Raw genomic sequence first — 16,998 nt, forward strand, 5'->3', positions numbered from 1 at the left:
CTAAATTCGGAGGTTTAGCCCTATATAAAGAACATCATATCTTCTCCCCAGCCTCCTTATCATTCCTTGAGTTCCAGAAGCCCTAAATTCGTGAGGAGACCCCATTGTTGAGTGAATTAGAGTTGGAGAAGGATATTTGGTGCTTTAAGCTTGAAGATTGGAGGCTTGTATCAGGAAGCTTGGGGGAATCAGGAATCTACAGTTGGTTGGGCTCATTCTAAGGGTAAGGAACCATCTCCTTAAGCTATTTTCTTCATGGGTTCATGTGTGGTGGTTGATATGACATCTAATTTGAGATAGAAGCTTGGATCTGAGGATGCTACCTCAGATCTAAGCTTGGGTTGGTCTTGTATGTCATAAAGTCCCTGTTGATGAGTGATTGAAGGAGCTATCTTGTCCCAAACCCAAACCCTAGAGTGAAAATTCCTAGATCTCCTTGGATTCACGTAAAGTTTGCCACTTTACGTGATGGATGGCCTTAGGAAAGGTAGATCTATGGTTTGGATCATCTACATGGCTTGGAAAGCCTCTGTATGGATTCAGACCCGGTGGGACTCGGCGAGTCACATGGATGGACTCGGCGAGTTGCTTGAAGATAGGCTGGAACTCGACGAGTTGGAAGAACAACTCAGCGAGTTGGATGAAGATGGCCTGGAACTCGACAAGTTGGAAGAACATCTCGACGAGTAGGTTGAAGATAGCCTTAGACACGACGAGTCTGTTCTTAGACTCGGCGAGTCTTGTCGAAGAGTCCCAACCTTTTCTGGTTGAGCCGAGAATCGGTGAGTCAAGGGATGACTCGGTGAGTTGTGTGTGAGTGGACTCAGAGTTGTTGAACTCGGCGAGTCTCAGGGTGACTCGGAGATTTGGGTCGCAGATTGAAGGAAATGCTGAGCATGGGGACTCGGCGAGTCACCGAGTTGACTCGTCGAGTAGAGTCAGTCAGGGGTTGACTTTGACTTTGACCAAGGGTTGACCAGTTGGTTTCTAGGGGCATTTTGGTAATTGTTGAATATTGTTTTGAGTTCAGTGCCTTGGTGGTTGTCCAGTGGTGGAGACCTTATCAGGGATCGGAGCAGCTTGGGTTTTCTGTTCAGTCGGCAGTTTCTAGGTGAGTTATCCTCACTATATCAACAGGGTCTAAGGCACCAAGGCCGTCCCTTTATCGGATTGAGATCCGGGTATTTGTTGTATGTTATTGCTTTGATATGCTGCATCCTGGTAGCTAGGATGGTATATGTTAGAGACCTGGTTGAGATCGGTATCCTGAGATGTAAGGTGATGCTATGCTAGTGACCTGTTAGGTCGGTATCCTGGCTAGCATAATGATGATATGTTATGTGATCTGTTTGATCGGTTTGTTGACTGTGAATTGTTATATGATTGTATGCTTATGTGCACATGGTTGTTTGGATTGGAGTTGGGTTGAGGCGGGTCCTGCTTTGTGCTGTAGGCCAAGATACCCAGGGCGGACCGGTTGTCCCGAAGGCCCAGCGAGCGGTCCGGATAGGCTGTAGGCCCCAAGAGGGCGGACCAGACGTGCCGAGGCTCGGAGAGTGGACCAGGCTGACTGAAGGCCCGGTGCGGGCGGACCAGTCATACTGTAGACTCAGAGAGTGGACCAGGTGGATTGAAGGCCCGGTGCGGGCGGACCAATCACACTGCAGACTCGATGTATATGGCTAGACTCGGAGGGTGGACTAGGTGGACTGTTGGCCGGTGCGGCGGACCAGTCACACAGTAGACCCGAAGTGCATGGCTGTTTTGTGATCGGATATGATATGGAATGTTAAGCGTGTATGGTATATGTGGTTGGTATTTTGGGGATAGCTCACTAAGCTTTCGGACTTACAGTTGTGGTTTTATGTTTTTCAAGTTCTTCAGGAGACCATGGCAAGGCAAAGGCGCGATCGTACCGCTCCTCATGCTTTTGGTCGTGATGTGATTCTGGGAATACTTTAAATAAATTGTATTGAAAACCTTTTTGTAATAACTTTAATGGAATCAGGTTGTTTTTGAAAAATTTAAATTGGTTGGAATTTTACGGTCGTTACAATATTAAGCTATGAATTTTTTGTATTAAGCTGTGAATCGATTGTATTAAGAGTTTTAAATTGATAATATGGTTGTGAATTTATACTTTTGTGTATTAAATTATGAATTTATTGTAATAAGTTGTGAATTTTATGTATTAAACTATGATTTTTATGCTTTAAAGTATGAATTAACTGCATTATCTGTGATTTCTTTTAACTATGAATTAACTATATTAAGTTGTGCATTTTGTGTATTAAATTGTTATTTTGTGTTTAAAAATGTGAATTAACTGCATTAAGTTGTGAATTGTTTGTTTAAACTGTTAATTCACTGTATTATGCTGTGAATTTTTAATGAATTTTATGTTAAAATATAAATCATTTACGTGTGGATTTTTTGTTTTAGTTTTCTTGTGAATATATTTATTTTTTGTGTTGTATAAATATGTAAGAATGTATTAGTTTTATAATTATTTTGCAGTAAACTCATAATAAGTGAATTAATTGGTTTATTAAATTGTGAATATAGTATCTTAAGCTACTAATTAACGATTTTATATGCATATTTGATTTAGAATGAATGATGATTGCGATGGCGCCAAGTGTAGCTGGTGATGTCGTATTGTAGTCCGTGGTGATGGTAGAGTTTGAGTTTATCTTTTTTGGATTTTTGAATTATTGTAAAATGGATTGTATGAAGTTGTGAATTTTATGTATTAAACTGTAAATGGGTTGTATTAAGTTGTATATTTTATATAAAATTTGACCTAAAATATGAATGAATGTATGCATGAAAATATGAAACTGTGTATTAGTGAATTAATATATTTATTAAACTGTGAATATGCATTATCACTCCAAGTATATGTAGCTCCTTATGGGTCAAGGCTGTCAGTGGAGCAGCTATCGAAGAAAAGCCTTGGATAAACCTTCGTTAATATCCGGCTAATCCCAGAAAGCTTCGGATCTCCGTAGGACTCTTTGGTCGCTCCCATTTCATTACAACTTCATTCTTTGCTGGATTAACCATGATCCCTTCTTGGTTAACCACATGACCCAAGATTTGGACTTCTCGAATCCAAAAATCGCAGTCGGAGAAATTTGTGTACAACTTTTCCTTCTTCAGAACTTCTAACACTTCTCGCAGGTGCTTGCCATGCTCCTGGTGGCTCTTTGAGTAAACTAGAATGTTATCTATGAACACTATTACAGATTTATCGAGGAATGGTTTACAAACCATGTTCATCAAATCCATGAATGCTGCAGGAGCATTGGTGAGTAACCAAGAACTCATAGTGTTCGTACCTCGTTCGAAATGCGGTTTTCTCAATATCATGCTCTCTCACCTTCAGCTAATGATATCATAACCTAAGATCGATCTAGGAGAAATAGATCGAACCTTGCAGCTGACCGAACATGTCATCAATATGTGGCAATGGGTACTTGTTCATGCTTCCATCTTTCTTCTTTACGAATAACACTGGAGCTCCCCAGGGTGATGAACTTGGTCTAATGAAACCGTTATCCAACAACTCCTGAACTTGCGTCATAAGCTCCTTCATCTCCGTTGGTGCTAATCAGTATGGTGTTTTTGCTATTGGTGTCGTTCCTGGTAACAAGTCTATTCGAAACTCGACTTGTCTATCAGGAAGTAATCCAGGAAGATCTTCGGGAAAGAGTTCCAGATACTCCCACACCACTGGTATACCTTGCATTTCCTTTTTCTCCTTCTTAGCATCGATCACAAATGCCAAGTATGATGTGCATCCTTGGGACAAACATTTTATGGATTTCATTAGGGAAATGATTCCATAATTCACTCTGTGTTTGTCCCCATACACCATACATGACTCTTTTCCAGGCGGGTTTACCCTTACTATCTTCTTCTTGCACAATATCTCTGCATCATTGTCACCAAGTCAATCCATTCCCAGTACGATGTCGAAACCATTCAGCTCAATAGGTAATAGCTCCTTGTGGAATTCGTTTCCGTTCACGTTGAAGACTATATTCTTAATGCAATCGCTAACAAGTATGAATTTGTCTTTGGCAACTTCTACAACTAGAGCATTATCAAGTTTTTCTATACGCAATGCTAGTCTTTCACCAAATTTATGTGATATAAATGAGTAATTTGCTCTGGAATCAAACAATATATTGGCAGGCAATCCATTTACAAGAAAGGTACCTAAAGTGACGTCCGCTGCATCCTTCACGGCTTCGAGTGTCATCTGGAAAGCTCTGGCGTTTAGCTTCAGTGGGACATTAAGCCTTGTTGCCTCCTTCTTCTTCGGGCAGTCCCTCGAGACGTGCCCTTCCTCATTACACCCGTAACAAATTTCTTGTTGAATGGGCACTCATTGGCATAGTGCCCATGCTTTCCACACTTAAAACAAGCGACCTCCCCGTTACATTTCCCATGGTGCTTCTTTTTGCACTTTTCGCACCATTTCGCTTCACCTCCTCCTCCTCTTGAACCACACTTCGAGGATTTACTTTTATTGCTGGATCTCGAAGATCCATCGAACTTTCTCTTCTCACCCACCTCAGTTCTTTCCAAACCCCTTTCTTTTAACTGGGTTTCAACATTCTTGGCTGCTCTAACGGCTGCCTTCAACGTGCTTGCCATTTTGACTGTTCGGCCAAAGTCTGATGGAAATCTGTTAGCAAATTTCTCTATCTTGGCGAGTTCAGTCGGCACTAAGTAAGGAAATAGCTTCATTTTCTCATTAAACGCAATATCATAGTCATCAATGCTTATTTTCCCCTATGACCCCATGCGGTCCGTGCAAAATGTTCTGAGACCCCCCACTTTTGAAGAATGACATGGTCGATTTTAGGGGCCACACGCGGACCATTTGTTTATTAACACGGACAAATCCTTGAGTACACACTAAGGGGATTCCTCATCCATAAGGGTCCGTAAGGCAACCATGGGGGGATGGAGTACACAGGTGAACACATCGTTCACAAACACCTACAGGTTGTGAGCCTGCTAGCATTACACTGGACTTCTTAAAAAAGTCTGTGGTCGTCATCTATACTCCGTTAGATGATTGGATCTTTGTCAACACTGAGGCCTCTCATCATTTTATTTCATCACACACCAACTATTTCATCTACCCATGTTTTACCCAACATATTTGTAGATATAAAATACATATACAGCTCAGATATGAAAACAAAGTTTAAATCTTTCATACAGCATAGATCTCAAGTATAAATTATTCATGTATAAGGTTTAGATTGGAAAAGTTCAGATCTGAAGTGGGAAAGTCTAGATCTGAAAGAAAAAGTTCAGACTTTGAAGAAAAGTTTAGATCTAAAAGAAAAAGTTTAGATCAGAAGGAAAAAGGTCAGATCTGAAAAGAAAGAGGTTCAGATCTTTCATCTAGCATAGATATCAAGTAAACAGGTAATATATATATATATATATATATATATATATATATATATATATATATATATATACACACACATATCACGTAATTTATATAAAATACTTCATATCTATGTGTAAGATGAAAGTGAGTATACACTCACCTGATAAGGAGGTGATTCGGATAGCGCTGCTCGTTATAAAATAATCTTTTTTCACAAAACCGAGAGGTTTGCTTGAAAATCGGGCTCTGTGGGGGCAGAGTTTCAAACCGAAAACCTCTTTTTCTCGGAGCCTTCGGGCGCTCCGGGGCTTTCTTCTATTGCTAGGGAGGTTTCCTAGGATTCAGGGGTGTTTTGGAAGGCTAAAGAGAGAGTAGAGAGTGAAAGAGAGTTGAAAAAGTGTGAGAAATGGTGCTGCACCTCACACCTTTATATAGGCGCGAGGACTTGCAGGTACGCGGGGAGTAGAGACACGTGTTGTAATTCGGATGGAGGTTCGTGGCCGCTTCGGAATCGCAGAAAATGTCAAACCACGGGGCGTTTGCTTCTCGTACGCAGGGCATACTCCAAAACGCTTGGCGTCCGAGGATACGCTGGACGTACCCCCCTCGGTCAGTCTCGCAAATTGTCATCCCGAGTTCTAAAATTCATAACTTTTGCATACGAGCTCCGTACTCTATAACTTTCGTTTAGACCCTGTCGGCTAATTTTGATACTATTTTTAAAGTTATATTTTTAACAGGCCGGGACAGGAAAATTACGTTAAAAATTCATAATTCCTTCATCCGACGTTCGTTTTCGTCTGTCTTTTTACCATTGAACAACTATTAACGAGACCTTCGATTCTCTTTTAGATTGTGTTGGCCAGAAATCGTTCGATCTAATATTCGAACTCCGAGTTGCATACTGCTAAGTCGAAACTTAGAAAAATCATAACTTCCTTATACGAAGTCAGATTTGGGCGTTCTTTTGATGCACGTTCTTGGTTTGACGAACACTACAACTTACGTTTAGATCGCCAAGGGTAAAAAGTCCTATATTGCAAATTCACTATTTACGTATCACAGCGTCGTGCCGGTTCTATCGCGAAACTTCGACATGTCATAACTTATTCATTATAATTCGGGTTTCAGCGTTCTTCATATGTCCGAAATCCTTGTCATGATCACTACAACTTTCTTCATAGACATTGAGTTACCTAACGTTTTATTTTTTATGCTTATTTTTTATTATATCTTTATAAACAAATATATAATCACATAAAAGCACATAATTCACATAATATTCAAGTAATTCGTCTTTATTACTTTAAAATAGGTTACAACGGTTGACCTAGACTATCATGTCATCGCATCAATGCTTAGTCTCGAAACACGGGCGTTACAGTAAAGATAACTTATGTTGATACTTAATTAAATTTGTATCTCTAAAAGTCAACAATGGTCGTGTTAATATTTATAAGCGGTGACATTAAGTAAACATCTATCACCCTATAAGAAAAAAACCCATCAGTATAAGTGTATTATTAATGATGATTATCAAAATAAGATAAATACATGTTCAAACACTCCCTGCCATATAATGATAGATTTTTCCTGTGATTATGAGTTTTCATGGGTTATTCTCACCATAAATAAATGACATCGTAACTTATCATCAATGACATGACATTTCCATACACATTGAATGAAAAAAAAAAACACAACATAATATGTCTATAATGACATGTTTTTCGCATGAACATAGCCCAATTTTGTATTAGTGAAACAATCATAGTACATCAAAATCAAGTGATGTCCAACTTAGCTGGGTTGATGCACCGGGTTTTATACCCATGTGGGACGTGAGGTTGGGAGTTCAATTCCTTTAAACTACCTCTTGTCGTGCCACACGAGAGGAATTGTTCCCTAGAAATTCCCGTGGGGGCTGGGTTTGTAAAGTAAAGAAGCTCGAACTCGAGGTTCTTGTTTAAATATTGCGAGTAGACTTCCTCTTAATTCATTTATAGTTTCCAAAAAAAAAAATAGAAACTAACTTCTTTTCTTCTTCTCCCGTGAAATGAGAGACTGAACCTTAAAGGCTTAAGACATTCACTATTATCCCACTTATATCCAAATGGTCTCTCAACTTAGAGTATTTGCTAAACTCATCGAAGTTACGGAATTTATAATATTAGAAGTCTAACAATTAGAGGATAAGAAACCTTTGCACTTTCAAAACCAAAATACAAAACATTTCACATTTTTTAGCATACAACTTATAACTAACGTAATTTTCATCATGTACTTCAGCATACTTACATACATATTTATAAGAGTAACCAATATGTGTCCACTTACTAATAATATTCAATCATCAAGTCCTCAAGATCTTTGATGTTACATAAGGGATGGGGTTATCACATAAAAATGTATTGGCATCCACAACTTGACAAAAAAGAAAAAAAATGACAGCCTCAGTCAAAGCATTGTCAGAATTTGGCCATCATAATGATGACAACGGATCCCATACAAATTCAACAATTAATCATGCTCATGAGGCGAGAGTAGTGAGAGTAGTGCTACATGCATTGAACCCTATGAAGTATTCATGGCGAGTAGCTTAAATCGGACAATATTTTAATACATGCATATGAAACATTAAAAAATATATCAAAGTGAAGTTCTATTTGTCTAATACTAGCATGATAGTTTGTACTTGGTTAACATTTACAAAGATGATATAAAAGCTTTTTGAAACATGCTACTTTAGGCCATAATAGAATGTTACAAACTTGGTATCATTAAGAGGGCTAGCCAGAATGTTGGGTTCCATATGGGGGTGAATGAGAGTGTAAAACCATTCCCACATCGGCTAAAGTGGAAAACCAAGCATTCCTTATAATATTGTCGATACATCCCCTACCAAGACACATTTTAAAAGGAAGGGGCAATAGATCACATAAAGACTCTATAATTTAAGCGTGTTACCTGGTCCTGAAGAACTACAAAATCTAATATATATAAGTCACTGCATCTAACTTGAAATAACTCATATATGTTGGTCCTGAAGAACTACAAAATCTTATATATAAGTCAATGCATCTAACTTGAAATAACTCAAATATGTAATAATGTGTGGTCATTTATCATCCGAAGTCTCATGTTCCATAAAAGAACTACAAAATCTAAGAGAATTTAACTTTAATTGTCTGCAAAATCAGTGAGACCTAGGACGCTATCACACTAAATTATTACAAAATTTTCTACATCTTACTGTCTCAACTGCAACACTAATACATCAAATTCATCATAAAATTAAATGGAAGAAAAATCTTCTCAAGTTATTGATAAAAGTTTGATAAAGAAGACTAACCTTCTGGTGATCCTCCGGAACTATAGAACTATCAGTTGCAGCAAAAAACTCTACATTGCAGAAATTCACCATGGGAACCCTTCTTCTTCATCAATCAACACCAGATCATTACCCTTTTTTTCATCAAAGAAGGCTGGAACACATGCACTGGCTGCTGCAACCAGAACGCCGCTTCTATTTTTCCACCATTTTTTAATTATATAGAAAGGGAAAAATAAAAAACAGTATTCAGCACTTTCTATAGGAGTTTTATTTCTTATTAGTTCGGACTCCATTTTTGAATGATTTTGTACTTTTGACTTTTCGTTTTCTTCTGCCTTTAATCTTTCTTGTTCGGCTGCTTTTTGTGCTGCCTTTTTCTCCGCCTCTATTTGCTTGCAGTTTTCATCACGGGCTTGATTAAACATTCTCACAAACTTAAACAAAGTTTCAACAACTGAAAACAATATCACAACTTAGAAACTGGAAATCAATTTGTAACAAATGAATATTTTATCATGTACGTAAATTGTTCTGATGATTGATTACCTTTTTCATATGGACATTTCATAGGGTCTTCTCCAAAGTAAATAATTAAACCATCCAATCTTTTACCCTGTGTAGAGTGCAGTGTTAGAAACTGGGATACTTATAGCTAATAGCAATCTCTATATTTACAAGAACCTTTTACCTACCACTTGAGAGAAGAGTGAGGCCATGGACTTCATGTCAGGTTCCGCAGAAGCAAGAAATGTTTTCAGAGACTGAAGATGGAAAAAAAAAACAGTATTACCGATAAGTTAAAGTGAGTGTTAGAGTCCCCGTTCTATCTAAGACTGCTCTCTTTCACAACCAAATCCAACCCAATTTTTTTTTTTAATTTTATTTTAAACATACTCCATCAACATTATCATTTTGTAGAAAATATATATACGTATCTGAGCATATTTTATTTATTTATTTTTTAAATATAAAACCAAATTATTTATTAGAAAAAACTAATAAACGAAATAAACCAAAAGGAAAAATAAGAAAATTGCATGACATGTTTGGTTGCCAAATAAATGGCATACAATTCGGTATTCCATTCAGTGCCAAGTAACCTCATTATATATCTATATAAAAAACTATATTTTAAGTAAAAACGTAAAAGATAATCATTTTTATCATTGAATTTCATAACATTTCCTACCAATGCATATATAGACTGCAATTCCTTGCAATTCCAATTCCCTCAAATTCTAATTCCTTTGACAGGTTCCATATATGGCTCTTATCAACTTTATGTGCATGCATACCTTCCGAAATTTTTTAGACCCATGTCCATCATTTTTACACAATTTCTTTTCTTGGATTACTCTCTCAAATCCTTTTGTAATCAATTGCATATTTTCTGCCAAGTTTTTTATCTGTATCTGAAATAAATATAACATATTAATCAACATAAAAGAAACTAACATAATTTTAACTAAAATAAATAAATGTGAATGTCACAAAACCTTTGATGCGGGCTCCAAGCTGCCAAGATCCTTGGAAAAGTCTAGGAGTTCAGGCAGTTTGTCTGCAAGCACCTAACATATATAGCAAAGATATGTAACACAAACAAAGTTAAAGAAATACAAACAAATGAATAAAAAGTCTTACCTTACAAAGATAATGCATAAGAGTCATTTTATTGCTACTGCCACATGTTTCATTAAGTATTAAGAGGCTGTCCAATCTGAACCCAACAGCAGCGCCTAAAACAAAAACAATTTTCTGTAACTCCAAATAAAATAAACAAAATAAAACTAATAGTAGTAACTCACCTCTCGTAGTTCCCAGGTTCAAAGCATTTCTAAGAGAAAGAACTTTCTGCAAGACTCTTCTCAGCTTTACAGAACTCATAAGCTGATCATATAACGTATATACATAAAAAGGTAAAATTCAATCCAATCCTTTTGTCTCTGAGTAACTGAATAATTAAAGTAACAGATAACAAATAACTTGCCTGTTCTACTGATAAATATAAATCATTTAGGTTTTTCATCTGATCTGCAACCTAACTTTGCAAAGAGAAGTGTTAAGATAAAATACAGTAAATATAAGAAAGCAGGAAACGCATAGAATAATATATATCTCCTGACCAGTGTAGTAAACTTTAACTTATAAAAGAAAACTCTGAGTTTAGATTCCCAACGTGGAACTTTCATTAACTCTAAGAAGAACTGTTACAAGAAATCAGATATTAAAATTTTATATTTTGGTCCCCAAATTATTGACATACTAATGATATAAATCAAGAAAAAAAGGTACTATGTACCTGTTCACATTTGCCCAACGCCTCAGGTTCTCCTTTATAGCCCTAAGCATATAAAATATAAGTTATATTATAAATAAAAGATGTGGGTATACAATGTAATGTAGATCGTAAATACACCTTAAGTAGTTCCATCTCCTCCTTTGTAGGACAGAACTTTATAAGGTTATCCACCTGATCAGCATCCATTGCTAATTCATCCAAATTAAGGACATGTTCCTGTTAAGTTTCACAACTAAAGCATTAAAATTATTTATTATAAAAATTATTTTTGAAAGAAATGCATCATATTTTGTGCTTACCATCAATCCAGGCAATGGTGTCTTCACCTTTGAAAGAATGATTTCACAGTTGAATGCCCGCCTATGCTCAATCTGCAAATGTGTGAAATAACAACTAATGTTCCATACAAAGATGTGTGTGAAGTCAACCATAAGTACATGCAGTTAAAGATTTCGTATGCAATAAAGAAGGAAAATAAATTATTACCAGTAGTACTTTTTGGGGTTTATTAGCTGCTTTAGATTTTGGTTTTGAGGGCTTTTCAGAATGTGGATTTGTTGCTGAAAAGAGTGTTTTAAGTTCCGACGCATCACTCTCTGGTGCCCTAATGAGAAAAATTAAGAAAGAAACTTAGTAGGAAATCGATGTCAATATGTCAAATAAAAAGAAATATGAAAACTAAAAGAACCATAAAGACTTCGGACCTCACCGTTTAAGTTTTATAGTTCCTGGTTGTTGATTGGTGGCATACATGATGTCGTGATTAATACTTGGGATACTAATTCCTTTAATTTGATGGCCCTCCGGATATGATATTACTCAGAATGCTCAAAGATGTGAAAAATGCAATCAAAGATGGAGATCGGATGTTATGGAGAAGGAAAGCACAAGGAAGTAAATGTAAATGAGTTAACAAAAGAAAATTGGAGATTTGGAAAGCTTAGCCGACTTTCGTGCTCTTTCATCACCGGAATAAGCAACAAAATCGGATCACCTTGAAGAAAGATTTTATTGATTTGAATTACCGTAAGAAATTAGATTTAAAACAAAAATCGTGGCTTAAAATAAAAACGAAAGGATTATTAATGGTAACTAAAAAAAAAGTCGTATGTCTTGTCTATCAACCGTACTTGGGAAAGGCAGCAGTCTATAAAAATAAGAGTAAATTACACGAATGGTCCCTATGGTTTAAGGTAATTTGCACATTTGGTCCCTAACTTATTTTTTTAACTCGGAAGGTCCCTACTGTTTGTTTTTGTTACGTACTTGATCCCTGTCTTACCTAAAAAGACTATTTTTTCCTTGCTTTATTTATTTATTTAAATAAACACACCTCCAATTCCACCTTTTTCATCTTATCTTACCTACCTTATCATTTCCCCCTACTTAAATAATAATACTTTTAGGTAAAACCGGGACCAATCGTGTAATAAAAACAAATAGTATGGACCAAGTAAGTAACAAAAACAAATAGTAGGGACCTTCCGAGTTAAAAAAATAAGTTAGGGACCAAACGTGCAAATTACCCCAAAGCATAGGGATCATTCATGTAATTTACTCTAAAAATAAAGTTTTTGGGCAAATTTCTGGAGCACAAGGTCTTAGACCAAAATTCAGCAGCAATTTTCCAAAATAATAATAATATAATAATAATAATAATAATAATAATAATAATAATATTAATAATAAAAATGGTTAGTGGAGATAGCGAGTTTCTTGATGTACCATTTTCTATCTTGGAAATCAAGCATGTGTTAGGAGTTGTTCTAACGACAAAGCTATCAGTCCGATGGCTTTCAAGTTTTTAATGAAGTTATGGAATAACATTCAATCGGAAATTCATAAGGCTATTAAACATTTTGGTGGTTCGGGAAATATAAATCGTGGATGTAACGCTTCTTTTATTTCACTTATTCTGAAAATTATAGACCCGACTACATTGAAACATTATCGTCCCACGAGTACCATTGAATGCCTTGCTAAAATTATCTCGAAGCTTCTGTTTATTGCTTACACTACAAGAAATGTTGGCATTACCGTCGACACCTTTATTTAGCAGCGACATGTAATTGACGCGTTACATGTCGCCGCTATTTCCCGGAGTCCCCGCTAATAATGTCGCAGCTAATACTCACCTATAGCGATCCGCGTCAACTTAAAGTAATTTTAATTTAATTATAGAATAAAGTTAAATTAATTTAAAAAAACAATAAAAAATAATAAATTAATTGTAAAATCAACTTAAAGTAGTTTTAAAATCAAGTTAATGTTAATATTAAAATAAAATAAAATTAGTTTAATAAATTAAGCTAATAACAAAAAAGAAAATATTAAATTAATTAGAAAATCAAATTAATTTACCTTTAGAATCAAATTAAGTTACCATTATAAAATCAAATTAAATCAATTATAAAACCAACTTAATAGCAACATACTTTTAGTGACTTAATGTTGGTCATTACAACTTTAGTTTTAATTAGGTTATTAATAGCAACGTACTTCTAGTAATTTTAATTTAATTATAGAACAAAATTAAATTAATTTTAAAAAAATCAATAAAAAATAATAAATTAATTGTAAAATAAAATTAAATTATTTTTAAAATCAAGTTAATATTAATGTTAAAATAAAATAAAATTAGTTTAAAAAATTAAACTAATAACAAAAAAGAAAATATTAAATTATTTAGAAAATCAAATTAATTTACCTTTAGAATCAAATTAAGTTACCTTTATAAAATCAAATTAAATCAATTATAAAACCAACTTAATAGCAACATACTTTTAGTGACTTAATGTTGGTGTTCCCGTGTTGGGATACTTTTTGAATCATCAACTTTATCAATACTCTACTTGATTTTTGTTTCCCGTAGAGTAAACCTTAAACAATAAATTATGTTTCAGTTGTGTCATGTATATTGATAAAAGCTGGACTACTAATCCACATCGTCAATCTCCTGAGTTCCAGCTAGGACTCGACACTTTTGTCGAGAGATCCATGCTACACCTAGATTGTAAAGGTGAAACCAGATATCCGTGTGAGAAATGTGATAATCGTTACTTCATGGATCCGAAAGCAATGAGACGTCATGTTCGTATATATATGGTTTCAGTAAATCATACAAAATGTGGATATAACACGGTGAACCTTTAATCCTTGCAGTTGTAGATGTCGTATCGCCAAGTAACGAGATGGCTGATGTTATTGACGATGTTATGTGGGAGTCGAGAGAAAATGATACAAACCTCGATGAAGGAACCTCGAATACAGGGGGTAGCGGTGTCGATGATGATTTTGAAGAGTTGTTAGACGCATTCGAAACCAAGTTATATCCTGGTTGTACGTTTTCTTTCCTTGAGTTTTTAGCAAAGTTGATGCATATCAAGGTCAACAACAAATGGACTGATAGTTCATTTGATCAACTCCTTGAGTTGTTGCATTCAACATTTCCACCAAACAACAAGGTCCCCCGTTCATATTATTTAGCAAAAAAGAAACTGAAGAAGTTAGGTTTGGGGTACGATTCAATACATGTGTGCAAAAATGATTGTTTTCTCTTCTGGAAGGAACACAAGTCATTGCAAGTTTGTCCCGTTTGTAAAGAGAGTCGGTGGATTGATAAAAACACCAAAGGTAAGAAAGTGGCTCATAAGGTGTTACGGTACTTTCCAGTGGCCCCTAGACTACGCCGTTTGTATTATTCATGGTACACTTCCAAAAATATGATATGGCATAGTTTAGGGGGATCAAAAGATGGTATGATGCGTCATCCCATTGATGGAGAGTCTTGGCAAAAATTTGATGTAGATTACCCTAACTTCTCGAGTGAACCTCGCAACGTACGTCTAGGGCTGGCAGCTGATGGCTTTAATCCATTTGGTAACATGTGTAATCCGCATAGTACGCGGCCGGTTGTACTCACCACATACAATCTGCCACCATGACTTTGTATGAAAGAGTCATCATTCATGTTGGCCTTATTGATTCCCGACCCTAAAGCGCCTGGAAAAGACATAGATGTTTTCCTTAGACCGTTAGTGGAAGAGCTTAAGTTTTTGTGGCAATCAAGCGTATGTATTAAAGACGCAGTGACAAACACATTCTTCACGATGAAAGCTATGTTTTTATGGACAATAAACGACTTTCCAGCTCGTAGTAGTTCATCGGGCTGGAGCGAACAAGGGTATAGAGCATGCCCGACTTGCAATGAAGACACCCCCTCGTACCGTGCAGTAAATAAGAGTAAAGACACATCAAATGCACGTGAGGACTTGAGAAATCTGAATATCTGGTGTAATCAATGGTTGCAAAAAAAGGGTAACAAGTTCACTAGACCACATGCAAGGTACTCATTCAAGAAACTTGACTGCAAAATCTTTTGTCAATTTATAAGAGAGGTTAAATTGCCTGATGGGTTTGGATCTAACATCAGTAAGAAAGTGGTAGATAATGATACTAACATTATTGGGTTGAAATCTCATTACTATTACAGTCTTATGCAACGTTTGATACCGATTGAAGTTAGAGTGGTATTGGACAAAGAAACTTTTACACCAATTGTAGATCTTTGTATGTTTTTCAACCAAATTTGCTCCAGAACACTAAAGGTGGAGGATATGAGGAAAGACAATATTAGAATCTTGTGAAAGTTAGATTTGATTTATCCTCCAACGTTTTTCGACATTATGATTCATTTAGTTTTGCATTTACTTGATGAAGCGATTGTCGGAGGCCCGGTATGTATGAGATGGATGTATCCGTTCGAAAGGTATATGAAAAAACTAAAAAACTATGTCAGAAATAAGGCGAGGCCAGAAGGTTGTATAGCTAAAGGTTATGTTGCCGAAGAAGCTTTGTCATTTTGTTCGATGTACCTTCGAGATGTCAATCGCCTTGAAAGAAACGAAGACGTTGTCATTGAAAAAAACAAAGTTTTGGATGTTTGAGTCCAAGTGTCGACCGATGAGCGCAACGAAAATCAAACATCTTGATATAAGAGAGAAACGTCATATATAATGGTTTATATTGAATAGTTTTCAAGAATTCAGACAATACATCGAGTAAGTGTTCTTAATTTTAATTATCTTTCATTATTTATTGTTACTTTTTTCCATTCGTTATATATATATATATATATATATATATATATATATATATATATATATATATATATATATATATTCATCGATACAGAAAATTCAAATCTTAACATCCTAAAAGTGACGAAAAGACCGAATTTCTCAATTGGTCTCTTGAAAAGGTAATAATAATTAACAAATAAATATCTTTGATAAATATAACGAATCAAGAATACATAACACATCAACATATGTTTAATAGGTTTTTCAGATGGAAAAAGAAAACTCTCCAGAATTCCACAAAGAGTTGTCAGCCTTTTCAATGGGTTCACAAATGGATATTTATACTTACACCGCGTGCATAGTCAACGGTGTTAGGTTTATGGTACTTAGTCGTGATGCACAACGCAAAATGCAAAACTCTGGTGTTCTAGCAGTTGGTGAGAATGGAGAGAAATATTATGGCCAGTTAAAAGAGATTATGGAAGTGAAATATCCATATGATTATTCGACTGTAATATTTCGGTGCAAGTGGTTCGATACGGGAGATATTCCTGATGATAATTTCATCAGGATCGACACAGAAAAAGAAGCATACCAAGATGATCAACTCACATATATATATATATATATATATATATATATATATGCTTTGCAAGCCAAACAAGTGTTCTATATCCGTGAGCCTGTTAATCATCGAAGAAACCAAAACAACAACCCTCGTTGTGTCGTCGAGCATGTTAATCATTGAAGTATTTGAGATCTACTATCCGAAAATGCTCATGTCCAAAATGCTTACAGTGACTCTGTCCAAGATGTCGACAATGTGGAGGCTGAAAATGTTGACATAGTTCAAAACAACTCTTCA

At 35.7% G+C, this 16,998-nt stretch overlaps 1 protein-coding gene across 1 annotated transcript; it reads right to left on the bottom strand.

Annotated features, from left to right (window-relative positions):
- Window positions 1-8,511: 8,511 nt before the first annotated feature.
- On the bottom strand, window positions 8,512-12,039 carry LOC111893584 (formin-like protein 13). Its single transcript, XM_042897255.2, has 14 exons — window positions 11,762-12,039; window positions 11,539-11,656; window positions 11,352-11,423; window positions 11,170-11,268; window positions 11,053-11,094; window positions 10,877-10,957; window positions 10,741-10,791; window positions 10,559-10,640; window positions 10,395-10,489; window positions 10,250-10,321; window positions 10,049-10,165; window positions 9,446-9,514; window positions 9,300-9,366; window positions 8,512-9,207 (listed from the first exon to the last, which is right to left on the bottom strand). Exons 1-14 carry the CDS (start codon window positions 11,803-11,805, stop codon window positions 8,837-8,839), a joined length of 1,380 nt encoding a protein of 459 aa, XP_042753189.1. The 5' UTR covers window positions 11,806-12,039; the 3' UTR covers window positions 8,512-8,836.
- Between the last annotated feature and the right edge of the window lie 4,959 nt (window positions 12,040-16,998).

Source organism: Lactuca sativa, chromosome 8, assembly GCF_002870075.4.
Source record: "Lactuca sativa cultivar Salinas chromosome 8, Lsat_Salinas_v11, whole genome shotgun sequence".
NCBI lineage: Eukaryota > Viridiplantae > Streptophyta > Magnoliopsida > Asterales > Asteraceae > Lactuca > Lactuca sativa.